The sequence below is a fragment of the Pistacia vera genome, unplaced genomic scaffold (assembly GCF_008641045.1).
Source record: "Pistacia vera cultivar Batoury unplaced genomic scaffold, PisVer_v2 Contig147, whole genome shotgun sequence".
Classification (NCBI taxonomy): Eukaryota; Viridiplantae; Streptophyta; class Magnoliopsida; order Sapindales; family Anacardiaceae; genus Pistacia; species Pistacia vera.
The window spans coordinates 489244-505260 of record NW_022195543.1 but is presented as its reverse complement, the minus strand read 5'-3'; the positions used below and the strand labels follow the sequence as shown (position 1 = coordinate 505260).

The window sequence follows — 16017 nt, the reverse complement described above, 5'->3', positions numbered from 1 at the left end:
TAACTCCTCTAGGGTTCATATCAGAGTCACACTAGGACTCCTACTCCCACCAGGATTGGGAGACCAGACAGTCACTATATAAGCAGAGGCCAACCCTCTCACAAGGGACATGACATTACACCTTCATACCCGAAGCTCTTGCTTGAGAGCTTCACATCATCGCCATAGTCACAGTCCCCGACTAGACTTCTGGTAACCTCTCTACTCCCTAGCCCACACTATATTAGCCTCTTTCAATCTTGCTGACTTGAGCGTCGGAGTGCCTACGGCAAACACCACCCCGGTGTTTTCCGTTCACTTTACGCTTGTTTCTCTACGTGTGCAGGTGCAGTGGATTGTTAGTGGCCTCAACCTCATGGGATCAGACCCCTCTTCCGTACAGGTAGATTTTTACGTCTACAGTTTGGCGCCCACCGTGGGGCCTCTAGCAATCATTCGGCTCAACGAACCTTGCTACATAGAGGAATTTTCCATGGCTAACCCTTCAGACAACGCTAACTTCGGCCTCGAGGCCAGACTGGAGGCTCTGACCGCTCTCATGCAACAAAATTCAGACAAGGTTGCTGCACTGGAAGCTGAAAACAATGCAATCCGGACCAAAAACGCATCCATCAGGACCAAAAACCAGTCTTTTAAAGAGAATGTGAGTCAGTTCTATGATCTGGAGCTTCTGCCTTGCCAGGTACCTCCCAATTGATTCTGCGGCCCAGTTCCATCCATGCAACCTCTCCAAACCCCAGAGCACAGACCCTCGGTCTCCGGTAAAAGGCCACGTCCATTAAGTTCATCGGTGGTCAACGACTCGATCCTGACTCATGGAGGAAAGGATCTGCCAATAGAACCCTATTCATTCGATCCACCCCAGTCTCGAGATCAAGACGCTCAGGAGACAGAGAGCCCACACCTGTAGGACCAACCCATTCTTACCATCCAGCCTTACCTCCAGTCAACCATCCCCGCACAAACACCATTCAGCTCAGCTCGGCTCACCCTCACGGGTTGAATGGCCAACCCAACCAAATTATAGCACTCAAGCCCACCCATCCTGACGGACCGAACGAATATCAAACAACCCTCATGACCATTCATGTAGGGCGAAACACCAGATCAGTTACCATGGGAGTCATCCGATCGAAGGGAATGAATGGAGATCCAGGCTACCAGGGTGTGCACGAAGGAATGATCAACCAGACTACATCGCGCGAGATGACCCAACAGAATATGCCAAGGACGAATGCAATGACTGACCCAGTCAAACGGGATGACCTAGTGGTATCCCCCTCTCCTATGGAATAGGTACTAGCCAAGAGGCTGGCTGATGTAGACGCAGTGATGAGGCGTATCCAAGGAATGCTGGTCCCGACCAAGAAGAGCAGGCCTCACTGTTATGAGGATTCACCCTTTGTGGACGAGATCGCCCTAGCCGACATGCTCTAGAAGTTTACTATTCCTTGCATGAAACCCTACGACAGCACAACCGACCCAGATGATCACATAGCCTCGTACAAGCAGCGGATGTTCACTGTCTCAATACCCTGAGCGCTGAGGGAAGCCTGCATGTGCAAGAGTTTTGGTTCAAGCTTATCCGATCCAGCACTCCAGTGGTACACAAATCTCCTGAACAGTTCAATCGACTCATTCGCTCAGCTCAAGGACACCTTTGTGGAGCAGTTCGCCAGTAGCAAGAAACACGAGAAGCTGTTGGCCAATCTATACAGAGTATACCAAAGGAGGAGAGAGCCACTGAGAGAGTATGTCAGCAGATTCAACAAAGAGAAGATTTCCATCCCTTCTTGTAACCTTGAGACAGCCGTAGACGCCTTCAAAAAAGGTCTCCTCCCGGATGGTGAACTATACAAAGAACTAACGAAGCTAGGCTGCACCACGATGGAAAACGCCTTGGCCAGAGCAACGATTCAAATAAGGTGGGAGGAAGATGAGATGAATCAGGCAATTCACGCCAGGTATGATTGAATGCAGAACGACAGGAGGCCAAAGCTCAGATCGATTGTAGGCCCTACAAGATCACCAAAGAAGCAGGGAAGGGTGCCTACCTGCTCCAAACTCCCAAAGGCAAAGACATCAGCAACAGTTAGAATGCAATCCATCCCACATGCTATTACTTTTAGGTAAAATCAATCTAAATATTTGTTGTCTTTTCATTTTTTATTTAAAAAGGATGAGTGGGCCCATCCACCGCCTTTATAGACAGTCGGTCTCACGGCCTGAATTCAATAAAGCATTATTCAGCAACTAACACCTTCGAATCGGCCCTGCCCGATTCATGAGTTTTCACACTTCAAATCGACCCTGCTCAATCAAATGTTTGTTACACCTTCTGATCGACCCTGCTCGATCCACGGAATTACACTTTCGGATTGACTCTGCTCGATCCACAGATATACATCTTCAAAATTGACCCTGCTCTATCAAATGTTAATTACACCTTTGGATCGACCATGTTCGATCCACGGATTTGCACCTTCAGATCGACCTTGGTCGATCAAATGTTTGTTACACCTTCGGATCGACATTGCTCGATCCACAGATATACATCTTCAAAGTCGACCCTACTCTATCAAATGTTAATTATACTTTCGGATCGACCCTGCTTGATCCACGGATTTGCATCTTCAGATCGACCTTGCTCGATCAAATGTTTGTTACACCTTTGGATCGACCCTGCTCGATCCATGGACTTACATCTTCGAAATCGACCCTGCTTGATCAAATGTTAATTACACCTTTGGATCGACCCTGCTCGATCCACAAATTTGCATCTTCAGATCGACCCTGCTCGATCAAATGTTTGTTACACCTTCGAATCGACCTTGCTTGATCCACGTAATTACACCTTCAGATCGACCCTACTCGATCCATAGATTTGCATCTTCAGATCGACCCTACTCGATCAAATGTTAATTACAACTTCAGATTGACCCTGCTCGATCCACGAATTTACATCTTCAGATCGACCTTGCTCGATCAAATGTTTGTTACACCTTCGGATTGACCCTGCTCGATCCACGGATTTGCACCTTCAGATCGACGCTACTTGATCAAATGTTAATCACACCTTTGGATCGACCATGCTCGATCCACGGATTTACATCTTCAGATCGACCCTGCTCGATCAAATGTTTGTTACACCTTTGGATCGACCTTACTCGATCCACGGATTTACACCTTAGGATTGACCCTGCTCGATCCACAGATTTACACCTTCAGATCGACCCTGCTCGATTCACGAATTTTTTACACCTTCGGGTCGACCCTGCTCAACCTACGGATTTATACCTTCGGATCGACCTTGCTTGATCCATGAATTTACACCTTCGGATCGGCCCTGCCCGATCCACAAATTTAAACCTTCGGATCGACCCTGCCCGATCCATATACTTACACCTTTAAATCGACCCTACTCGATCCACAGTTTCATCTTTGGATCTGCCTTGCCCGATTCATGGATCCACACCTTCGATCGGCCCTGCTCGGTTCATGAAGCTACACATTTAGTCGGTCAGACTGAGTGAAGGGTTCTTACACCTCAAAATCGACAAGTCATCGAACCAACCCAACAGAGAGTTCACACGACTCAGCCATTAGGCTGCACCAAAATCATAACACACGCATACGGCTCAACCCCTAGCACATCTATGAACAAATAAGCAATCAACAAATCATTCACCATAAGGAAAAGCATCAAAAACAGAATCACATGTACCATATAAAAGAAGCCTCAAGTGGCTAAGTTCAGAATACAATGAAAGGCACACACGCCAGGAAAAGGCATCGCAGGCCCCGAGATACATGAGCAAAAGAAAAATAAAACTAAGTGTCATCGGTGCGAGTCGTCTCTCCTATCTCCGACTCGGTCGCCCTATCACCAACACTCACCCAGCCTTTTACCTCCTAGTCAACCCGTTCATACGAACGTGGCACCCTGATCTGGATCAAATCTGGACTGTGATACATTGTTCGGAGCCGCCACACGTCATTTTCTTTAAGCAAGGGCAGATAATCCCTGCTTAGAATCCCACTTTCCAGTTGACCTGGCTCGTCCTCAGAGTCACTGCTAGACGATGATGGACTACCAACTCCTTCGGAGTCTTCCCCACTCCCCCTTTGCCTGCCCGAACCACTCGGATTAGCAGCATTTGTCCTTTAGGCCGCCACGTTTACACCGGTCGGTATAACTACCGAAACACCCCATTCAGGCATCATCACCATGGTTGGAGCACTCTCGTACTCATTCCTGACATCTGCCCCCAACTCCACTAGAACCACTCTACCCAACCGACTGACCGACTCAACTCTGCCATCATCACTCCCCAAGAACCAAGTATTGGATCTCCACTCTACCCAACCGATCGACTGACTCAACTCCACCATCCTCACTCCCCAGGAACCAAGTATTGGATCTCCACTCAATCCAACCGACCGACTGACTCAACTCCACCATCCTCACTCCCCATAAACCAAGTATTGGATCTCCACTCTACCCAACCGATCGACTCAACTCCACCATCCTCACTCCCCAGGAATCCAGTATTGGATCTCCACTTTACCCAACTGACCGACCGACTTAACTCCACCATCCTCACTCCCTAGAAACCAAGTATTGAATCTTCACTCTACCCAACCGACCGATTGACCGACCGACTCAACTCCACCATCCTTACTCTCTAGGAACCAAGTATTGGATCACCACTCTCCCTATACCACCGACCGACCTGGTCTTTTCAAATTTTGACTATCACCACTCACCCTACCTTACGCCACCGATCAACACACAAACTTAACATGTCTAAAGATTCAATCGCCCTTCCTACCCGACTGAGCCAACACATTGCAACACGTTGGCTCCCGCAACGAAGCCGACACTCCCATGCTTCACGTCCTGGAGATTCTCCCAATCGGGGCAACTGGCTAGGAGCAATCTAGCACATGTTCACCCTCAAGGCGATCAAGCCGAGGGGTTTCGCCCATTCGGTCTTCCATAGCGGACGAGTGGGTAGCCATGGGTCAAATGTTTGCACATTTTATTTGGCCCTTTGGCATCCAGTAAAGAGCATCGTGGAATCACAAGCGCAAGTCTTACGGTGCAACAAGCCGACCGAGCCGATTCCATCCCATTCGATCACCCGAGTACCCCAACCAAACGAACCTTCAATTTAACATCGTCTCCAACTCATTCGACCCGGCATGCCGAGCGGATACTCTTGTCATGGGATTTTAGTTCACTTCTCCAGTCAGCAAGACACACCGAACGAGCACGTGAGCCCCAGAAGTCTCGTTATCTTAGTCCCTTTGACCCTTCACACCGATTGGGCATACCCCATTGGGGTGATTACAAATTCCGGATCAGCTTTGATATTGAGCGACCCTTGACTACGAATCACCTACATCAAACTGGTCAGCTACGCCAACAATCAGTCGTCTAGGAAAGGAGACCGAGCGCGCCTCGATCACATCCTACTCTCTAACTTAAGAAAAACTTAACTCAGAGAGTGGGGGGCAAACTGTTAGGGCCAAAAATTGTCTTTGGCCCAAATAAGAGAATGGGACTAAATGAGGAAGAGACTAGGCCCAATCCCGATGCGGCCTCATCCGGATTAGGCCCATTTTATATGAGATACAGTCGGCCCAAACCATCCAAGCACAAGCCTCCCAATCCCAGTTCACTTCCAATACCTATGAGCGAGTTCAGAGCCCACGGCACCCACATATCACTTTTCTATTCTAGATCAATCTTCTATTCGAGATCACCTTCCTATTCGAACACTGGGAAGACAGCTCGCCACCGCCCTAACTCCTCTAGGGTTCGTATCAGAGTCACACTAGGACTCCTACTCCCACCAGGATTGGGAAACCAGACAGTCACTATATAAGCAGAGGCCAGCCCTCTCACAAGGGACATGACATTACACCTTCATACCCGAAGCTCTTACTTGAGAGCTTTACATCATCACCGTAATCATAGTCCCCGACTAGACTTTTGGTAACCTCTCTACTCCCTAGCCCTCACTATATTAGCCTCTTTCAGCCTTGCTGACTTGAGCGTCGGAGTGCCTACAGCAAACACCACCCCGATGTTTTCCGTTCGCTTCACGCTTGTTTCTTTACGTGTATAGGTGCAGCGGATTGCTAGTGGCCTCAACCTCACAGGATCAGACTTCCCTTCCGTACAGGTAGATTTTTACGTCTACAATACTGAAGGACCAAATTCTATTGATCAATAACTACTGAAACTTCGTTGAGGCTGAAGTCCTTAACGTCTAGTTTTCACATTTGCTTGGTGAGCTTCCTCAAGTCTATATTTATATTTCCTTTCTTTCAGTGTGTCTTCCTTGCAAAATAAAATTCTTTCAATTATATAATACTTTCTCTCAATGCTTTGTGTTTTTCTTCATGCTAACAAGGCTAGGATGAAGAAATTATGTTACTGATTAGCAGAGGAAATGCTCGAGGCCAAAGCAATTAATTATGAAATTTAGAAGGAATTTTCTTCAAATATTTACTCAATTACGATTTCTAATGTGAAGAATCCCCTAAAAGACAATTTATTTATTCTTTAGAATTTTAGGTTAGAGTTTTGGCTTTATTTATTTATTTTTGGGTAGATTCTTCAAGTGAGAATCATGATCAGAATTAAAAAATTAAAAAATAAAGAAGAATAGGGCCTATGTCACATAATTACACAATTTATTTATAGCAATTAGTTGTTAGAGTTATTCCATCCACATCAACTTTGTTACTGTTATTTCATTCACGTCAACTTTGTCACATACTTTTTGAATTATCGGGTGTGTGGGTACTCCTTTGTCCTTTGTATCAGCGTATATATAAAGTATTAGGAGCTAATAGGGAAGAGGAGATTTAATTACAAAGAAAAATGTGATCTTAATTGTTAATGTCCATCACTTTAAAAAAATAAAAAATAAAAAATATAGTATAATATATTAATAGTTGACTTAGGAGTCAATAGATTATTAATATTCCTGCACCAAACTTAAGGTACGAACATGTAATTCGGCACTCTCATATTTAGTGGCTTGACCTTGACTTACTTTAAATGACAAAGTTAACGAGTCAGCCAATACTCTTTGGCCTTTTATGACCCCTTTATTCTCTGAACTTTAACCCTCATAAATCCAACTACCCCTGATAAGCGGTGATCTTGCAGGCAACTTTCCTGGAGTATAATTTGATTGATTCAACTCGTTCAAGTTTGAGCATCAAACAGTCCAGTTGAGTTGACTTCCCTTTATTCTTAGATTATAATATTTGATGACGCATTTGGTTGATTAGAACATGTATGATTACAAATTGTTTTAAAGTTTTAGGATATAGAGAATATAGTCAGGAATCCCCAACTATGGGCAATAATTCATAGCATATATATAATATGAGTAATATTATATTTACAACTTAATCTTACAAATTTTCTCTCATAATCTTGATATGGCAGTTTGTAATTAGTCAGCTCGTAAATAAGTCCAGCTTGTTCGCTATGGGTCCTGTTTATCCAATTGTAAGTTGTCAGGTTAAGGTTGTGAGAGAAAGTTTGTAAGATTGTGTTATGAGTTAATCTTTATCCATGTGGTAAACTGTTATCTTGAGAATTCAACTAAAAATTATTGAAATTGTATATTAATTCTTGAAATTTTAATTTTGAATCACAACAAAACTAGCCAAAATTTCATTGCCAGACATGGAAAAAATTCGCAACAATGTAGTTAGGAAAAGGAAATTTATTGTACAAACTCACATACAATGCAATTGCCACCAGAAATGCTATATTATACTTGGTTGAGCCGTTGAGGCAGACTCAAAGCTTATAAAGTAACTTAAAATTTTCATTCGGTAATGATGTAAAATCTGATATTGGAATGCTATGCTGTTACTACCTGCATACTGAAAAACATATTCAGTAGTTACCTTGTGATGGGGACTATCTCCATTCCAGGCTCAATGCATACCTCTTCAAGTAAATCACTTGAACTTGTGTTGATGCTTTCTGTTCGGTAGGGTCTTCTAGGATCCGCCTCAGCAGCCAAACATTCCTTCAGTTCTGCCAGTACATGACTCATGTCCGGTCTTTGAGCTGCTCTTGGTAATACACATGACATGGCTATCTCTGCTATTTTCCAAGCTGCATTGTCGTTGAATTTTCCTTCTAATCTTGGATCGACAAGGTTTCGGATATCCCCTCTTTCAATCACCAGAATCACACGCTAAAGTATGTATCTGTCGTCTCCGAGGCTTCCCTTTAATGTAGGCTGTCCAGTGATCAGTTGAAATAGAATAATCCCGAAGCTATAAACATCACTTTTCTTGTTTATAATCCCACTTACATAGACTCTGTCAGGAAACAGAAGTGATATGAACATTCACCAAGAATATTAATAATTTGAATAAACATAACTGCACAAATATTTTGTCAAGTTTTAGAACTTACTCAGGATCTATATATCCAGGTGTACCAGCAGGGCAAGTGTCTAGACCCGAATCACTTTCTTTATAGATTAACCTGGACAGTCCGAAATCGGCTAGTTTTGCTTGCATGTTTTCATTTAGTAAAATGTTGGAAGGCTTCAAGTCCCTGTGGATTGTTGGTGGTTTGCAACCATTGTGTAGATATTCGAACCCTGCAACGCCAGTTCACGACTAGTTAAGTAGCTGTAAAGAAAGTGAAATTGGCCAAAATCATTAGAGATATATAACTATGAATTAGTTCTGCTTCCAAACCATTGGCTGCATCGACCGCAATTTGAAGTCTATCACTCTAGCTCAGCAAATTTGAGTCCATCTCTGTAATCAATCAAAACATAAGAGCTTTTCAGCGTAGATTTCCAACATCTCATTATCAAATACATTTTAAACATTATTTCAAGTTCAGGAAAGAAATAAAATCTTGCATACCTAATAAATACTGTCTCAAGTTTCCATTGACCATGTATTCATAAATTAATGCCTTATTGTCACGGTCATCACAGTAACCAATCAGGGAAACCAAGTTCCTATGGTGAACAATCATCAAGAGTTGTGCCTGCATTCACATTGATACTGTTATAGATTCAATATTGATGAAAATTTTCAAGTGATTGAAACTCTGGCTGACCTCTGCTTGAAATTCCTTATAGCCTTGTCTTGATGACAGCGAGAGAACCTTAACAGCAACTTCAGTGTCATCTTTCAGAGTGCCCATATAAACTTTTCCAAATCCTCCTTCTGCGATAACGGTTTTAAAGTTATCAGTGATAGTAACAATCTCAGAGAAAGTAAATTTTCGATTTTTTGATTTCAGAGACCCTTCCGTCTTGGATATAGTACCTATATATTTCAACACCAATGAATATAATAATCTTTTAAAAAAAAGCTCCAAAGTAAATTGCTGGGAGAATGAAAGAAAGATATTACCTCTTTTTCTTTCAATTCTGTACATAGCCAGAGCACCAGCAGTGAGCAGAATGAGCAAGGTGATTAGAGTGGTTATCATTGCTGGACTAATGGAGTTCATTTTGTTTTGATGGGATGGAACTGACATGCAAAGATCTGGGTTTCCTTCAAGTCTTGCATGTCACAAAAAAGAAATCATGAACAACAAATGATCATAAAAATGGAGATCAAGGAAAGAAGGGGAAAACCTGTAATGAACCATAAGCAATTAAATAACTTTGAAAATTGATTACCTCAACAGCAATGTTCTACACTTGGACTTTTCCATAAGAGCATCTGGAACTGAACCAGTGAGTTTGTTCCCAGTTAAGTTCCTGCAATTCAAATACATGTACATCATCTTCACTTCCTACTCCAAAATTTGTTGTTCCGATTTTAAACTCAAAGTTGAAATACTTACAAGACTTTTAGATTTGGCAGTTGTCCTAAAAATTCTGGTATTGGCCCAATCAAGTTGTTGTATGATAAATCCCGGTAATAAAAAAAAAAAATTGGGTTCCTCTTTATGTGTGGTCATTTTTATGATGGGGCTTAGTGCAACAGTTTCTGGTAAAAATCTCCAATGTAATCTTCTTTGCCTTTAATACAGTCACTGAATGCTAAGAGTCAATCACTACATATATAATTATGCTTACAATATCGTAATTGCTTCAAGATTGGACAGTGAGGTTGCTATCTCCCCTGTCAATTTGCTTGAGCTCAAATTCCTGCATGAAGTTCATCAAAGAGAATGCATCTCCATTAACTCAGAAAACTGATGGAAAAAAGAAGTGCAAACCAATTTCCCCAAGTTGAAGGACCTTCCACAGAATTCCACCGAATATTTGCAATATTAAGTCAAGTTATACTACATTTGATTGAGAACTTTTAGTCATTGAAGGTGTACTCACAATGAGATGATCCTTGGCGAAACATCATTGGTGCAATTCAGACCTTCCCATGAGAAACTACTTGGAACACATGGATCGCCTTGCCAGTTTCTAGTCACTCCGTATTTTTGTTTGAGGTCCTTGATAGCATTAACTGTTGGTTTCAAAGGAATACAGGAATTCAGTTATTAAACATTTGAGGAGAAGTGAAGACAAAAATCTTGCTAATTCTAGCAACGGAAGAGCAGAAAAATACCGTCGTTAATGTTTGTTGGTGAAAGTGGTAACTCTACAAACACAAAACCTTCGACAGCATTAAGGATTGGAGGAAGATCTGAACCTTCCGCTGCATAAATAGAAAAATGAAGAGGACTACCATTGATTGGCGGGTTATTTGGCGCTATGGTCGTTGGCTTTAGGTATTCAAGACTAACAGATTCTGTAAGATTGCGTTCACCATTTAGCTCAATACGCAATTCCCTTTTCTGGCCTTCCTTAAGCTTTTCAATCTCTGTAAAGTGGAAGTAATGATACCATGGAGAAGAAAAATATAGAAGGTTAAAGTAGAAACTCAGGGGAATGCTGGCATTCTGTGATTTTGCGGCAGTTTTCAGCACTTCAGCTGGTATTTTATAACCATCATCCAAACTTTGAGTATATATTGTTGACTGTGTGGAAATGACAGTCGAGTCACTGAAATTAAGAGGAGTCCACAAGCGATCATAGACGTCAACTGGGTACCTAAATGAGAAACATTGATATCCGCAAATGTGAATCAATGTGATGAATAATGGTTGCCACAGGAAAATAATGAAATGCAGTATCTTATTTCATCAATCCGTAAGTTCAAGAATTTTTTTTGATAAAACAACATTGTTGGGAATGCTTTAAATGATTTACCTGGTAAGACGAGAAATACCACCAACATCACTTCTCCCCATGTAGGAGAGTGCACCATCTTGAATTCGATAAATGGAGTCGTCCATAGGCCTTAGATCCAACACTGAAATAAACGGTGCTCCATAGCCAGACTTTACAAGACACACATCTATGTAATCCACAGAGGGAACATGAATAATCTCATATACTATATTTCTGTAATCCACAGTCACCCACTTATTGACACCAAGATATAGGTCAAATGAGGGAAACTGGTTTGTGCCATCATAATTCCCATATACAAAGACAGCCCTGATTAGATAATTATGGTTTGCACCTTGTTTAGGCTTCAGTGTGTAACAATTCCTCGTTCCTTGAGGAAAGCTCCTCAAATGCCTTAACTGCTGTTGGTAAACTTCCAGGATGAGGTTGGTGGAGGTGGGAGATACGGATACCTCATGGATTTCTCCTGTATCAATGTATTTTGCATCTGACTCGTAATATAGACCAGTTACATTGTCTATGTAATCTCCAGTCGCTCCACAGTCAATGTTTATGAAACCTAGAAATCATATTTGACAGAAAAATAGGAGGCAATTAAGATGTCCTGACCATAAATTTTGATATCATAAGTGACAGAGAGCTACAAAGTGTCTTGAAAACTATTTACTTAGGATTGAAAACTAAACACAAAGCATTATACACCGAATTCTGTAAGGTGAAATGTATACTAACCAGAAGGGTCACTGGCAACGTTCATGACAGAATGTTTATTATCTGCTACCGCTAGTTTTGTGTTGCTGACAGAAATGATGACTTGAAAAATGACCAGACATAGTTTTAGAACAAAAAATTGTGCCTGCCCACCACCACAAAACATGTTGATCTCTTTTGGTTCGTGTTGGAACCCTCCTGTCACACAGAAACTCACGGCAACCAACACACACACACACAAGGCAATAGGCAAAGGTAATATGAATGGCAGATTGTATTAAGAGTTACTGAATGAAAGAACAGAACAAATGCAATTAGAAAACTGATAAATCCCAGCAGTTCGAGGAGCTGGGGACCTTCCACCCAATTTCCAGAATATAAACTCTGTGCCTACCCTCCACTCTCTCTCCCATTTATAAGCAAGTTATTCCCTTCTGTAACAGACTTGACAACCACCTGTCCCGCCACCTGTCCAGACTCATAACAGACTCCAAAATCCTAACAACTTTTATTGCACACCTCAACCCCTGAAAACAAACTCATACCCAGCACCTCTTTATTCTTATTCCTTCTTTTGCCCTTGGATTTATAGACCTTATGTATGGGAGGTCTAACAATTCGAAATTCAGTTAAATTGTTGTGGGACATTTATATTAAGTCCTACCTGTGTGTTTGGTTCATAAAGCGTGCCATGGACTTCAATTAATCTAGCGGATGTTGCGGAAGAGAGTACAGCTCGGTTTTAGAAGTTGTATAGGGTCCAGGCTTTTGTGATGTGTCACATCACACATCATTAGTGAAAAGAGTTTAAACTAGAGCACTATAAAAGGGTTTAATTTATCAACAAGTATTTTTATGTCTTTAATTTACAATTATTGATTTCAACACCAAGTTGTGCATAATTTCTAAACTTTCAAGCTAAATATAGAGTTCTAGAAAAAGTCAACCCTTTGTCTGGGTCTAGCCGAATAGTTGACTAACTTTTAGTTATAACGTACAGAAAGGGGAGCCGAAAAAATATGACTTGACCAGCTCTTTAAGCTCCAGTTAAGTGTCCTATGCTATTTATCTCTGCAAATCAAATTGCAGCCAAACTGGAAATTTTGCTGTCATTTTCATCGATTGAATGGTAAAAAGTTTTGGTTTTCAGAATTTTCATTTCAACTGCCAATTAACGTGAAAGGCTAACAAAATATTCTGTTACATTTCTCATTCCAGAGCTCTCAAATTCCTAAAATGTTTACATATTCTCATATCTCAGTGTTTCATTTTTGCATAAGATTATAAACTTAAACCATGATTCAATAGTCTACTTCCTATCTTGCTTCAGGACCCTTTTCTGTTTCAAGATCAACAGGACCCATGTCCATTGAATTGTTTGATTCCATCATTTGACTCTCAATTTGTGACGCTTGTTCATAAGCAATTTCCATCTCCAAACACTCTTTCAATCGCATTACCACATGACTCATACTTGGCCTCTGGATGGAAATTGGTGGCAAACATTCCATTGCTGCCTCTACAGCTTTCCAAACAGAATTTGTGTCAAAATTTCCTTCTAGCCTCTGATCAACAATGCTTCTTACATCACCTCCTTCAAGAAATGGACTAACCCAGTGAATTATATGAATGTTCTCAACATTGCCTTTCATCACAGCAGGCTGACCNTCATTCAACCTTGTGGCCAGAGATTTAAATCGGTAAGGCTGTAGTCGAAGGTACACGTGATCTCCTAGAGAGAACTGCACATTCCTGCGATGTCGATCTGCTTGTGTTTTCATGTGATCTTGTGCTACTTCCAGGTTGTGTTTAAGGTCCTGAATGATGGCATTTCGCTCACTGATCTGTTGGTTTACTTCAGCAACCTGGGAAGGGTAGTCTGTGAACTTCAGGAGAACCGGGGGGTCACGGCCGTACAAGGCTTTGAACGGTGTCATCTTGGTAGAGCGATGATATGTCGTATTGTACCAAAATTCAGCCCATGGCAACCAATTCGGCCATTGACGAGGCTGTGAGCTACAAAAACAACGAAGATATGCCTCCACACACCTGTTGACCACTTCGGATTGACCATCCATTTGAGGGTGATAAGCTGAGCTAAACTTCAAAGCTGTCCCGGATACCCTGAAAATCTCTTGCCAAAATTGACTCATGAAAAGTCTGTCTCTGTCGGTAATGATGGTTTGAGGGAAACTGTGAAGCTTTACTATTTCTTTCATGAATATTAGGGCCACCTCCTTAGCGGTATACGGGTGCGATAAGAGCAAAAAATGGCCATATTTGGTCAAGCGGTCAACTACAACCAGAATGGTATCGAACCCCTTGGCCCGTGGGAGTCCTCCAATGAAGTCCATTGTCAAGTCATTAAATGCTTGCATGGGTATCGGAAGAGGCTGAAGTAATCCGGTTGGTTTCAAGGCTGTGTGTTTATTGACTTGACATATAGTGCAGATTTTAATATAGTTCTGGATATCCGTCTTCATGCCTACCCAATAAGCGATATTGGCTACCCTTTTATATGTTTGGAAGAAGCCGGAATGACCACCAGTTGGGCTGGAGTGAAATTCAGCGAGCAATTTATGGATGAACCAAGAGTTTTTTGGCAGAACCAGTCTGTCCTTATACAATAAACATCCATGGCGAAGTCTGTAGTTTGGTCGGCTATTGGGTGCTACAACCAAATCCTGAATCATCTGTCTAAGCTTTGGGTCTTGATGAGCTTCATTTGCCAATTCTTCAAATTCTGTAAACTGACTCACTGACAAGGATGATAATTCTGGTTCTTCTTCTCGTCGGGATAAAGCATCGGCAACCTTATTAGTGGTTCCTGGCTAGTAGTGAATATCGAACGAAAACCCCATTAACTTGGATACCCATTTTTGCTGTTCTGGGGTTTTAATCCGCTGGTTCTTGAGGAATTGGAGGCTGCGCTGGTCTGTGCGTATGATAAACTTCCTGCCCAATAGGTATGGACTCCATTTGTGTACCGCAAACACGACGGCCATTAACTCTCGTTCATAAACTGATTTCTGTTTAGCTTGAGGGGAGAAGGCTTTACTTAGGTAAGCTATGGGCCGTTTGTTCTGAACTAAGACAGCCCCCATTCCGTAGCCCGAGGCGTCTGTGTGAATCTTGAATGGAGAGTTGAAATCCGGGGCTGCCAAAACAAGTACTGAAGTCATGGCATCTTTTAAGGCCTGAAAGGCCTGTTGTGCTTCTTGGTCCCAACTGAAGGAATTTTTCTTCAGTAGTTTTGTGAGTGTCTGGGCGATGGTACCGTATCCCTTTACAAACCTGCGATAATAACCTGTTAATCCCAAAAAACCACGAAGACTCTTCACATTGGTGGGTGTGGGCCAAGAAACCATAGTGGCAATTTTCTGCGGATCTGCCTCGACCCCATTGGCTGAAATTAGGTGCCCCAGATATTCCATCTTCTGCTACCCAAACAAACATTTTTTTTAAATTTCCAACCAATTTGTTTTCATCCAGAATCCTAAGAGTGTGCCGTAGGTGCTTGATGTGGGATTCCAAGTCGGGGCTGTAAATCAGAATATCATCAAAAAAAACAAGCACAAACTTACGCAAAACTGGTTTAAATATGCTATTCATCAGAGACTGAAATGTCGAGGGAGCATTAGTCAAGCCGAACGGCATAACCAGAAACTCGTAGTGCCCGTCATGTGTTCGAAAGGCTATCTTGGGAATATCTGTGTCCCTGATTCTAATCTGGTGGTATCCGGATCGAAGATCGAGTTTAGAGAAAATAGTTGCCCATGCTAATTCATCCAGCAGCTCTTCAATGGTGGGAATTAGGAATTTGTCCGGAATTGTTATGTCGTTAAGAGCCCTATAGTCAACGCAAAACCTCCAACTTCTATCTTTTTTCTTAACTAGCAATACCAGGCTGGCGAACGGACTGGTGCTGGGTTGAATGATTCGGGCAGCTAACATTTCTTCCACCAACTTCTCAATCTCATTTTTTTGAAAATAAGGATACCGATAAGGGCGGATGTTAGGGATTGGTGCTCCTTCTTTAAGGTTTATGGCGTGGTCATGGTGCGGTGTGGAGGAAGTTTGGTGGGTTGGTAAA

At 42.2% G+C, this 16017-nt stretch overlaps 1 protein-coding gene and 1 pseudogene across 1 annotated transcript; one reads left to right on the top strand and one right to left on the bottom strand.

The window, feature by feature from the left end:
- Positions 1–1557: 1557 nt before the first annotated feature.
- LOC116124051 lies at positions 1558–1974 on the top strand. Its single transcript, XM_031409764.1, has one exon. It carries the CDS (start codon positions 1558–1560, stop codon positions 1972–1974), a length of 417 nt encoding a protein of 138 aa, XP_031265624.1.
- Positions 1975–7870: 5896 nt separating this feature from the next.
- Positions 7871–12090, bottom strand: LOC116124050 (annotated as a pseudogene).
- Positions 12091–16017: the final 3927 nt, after the last annotated feature.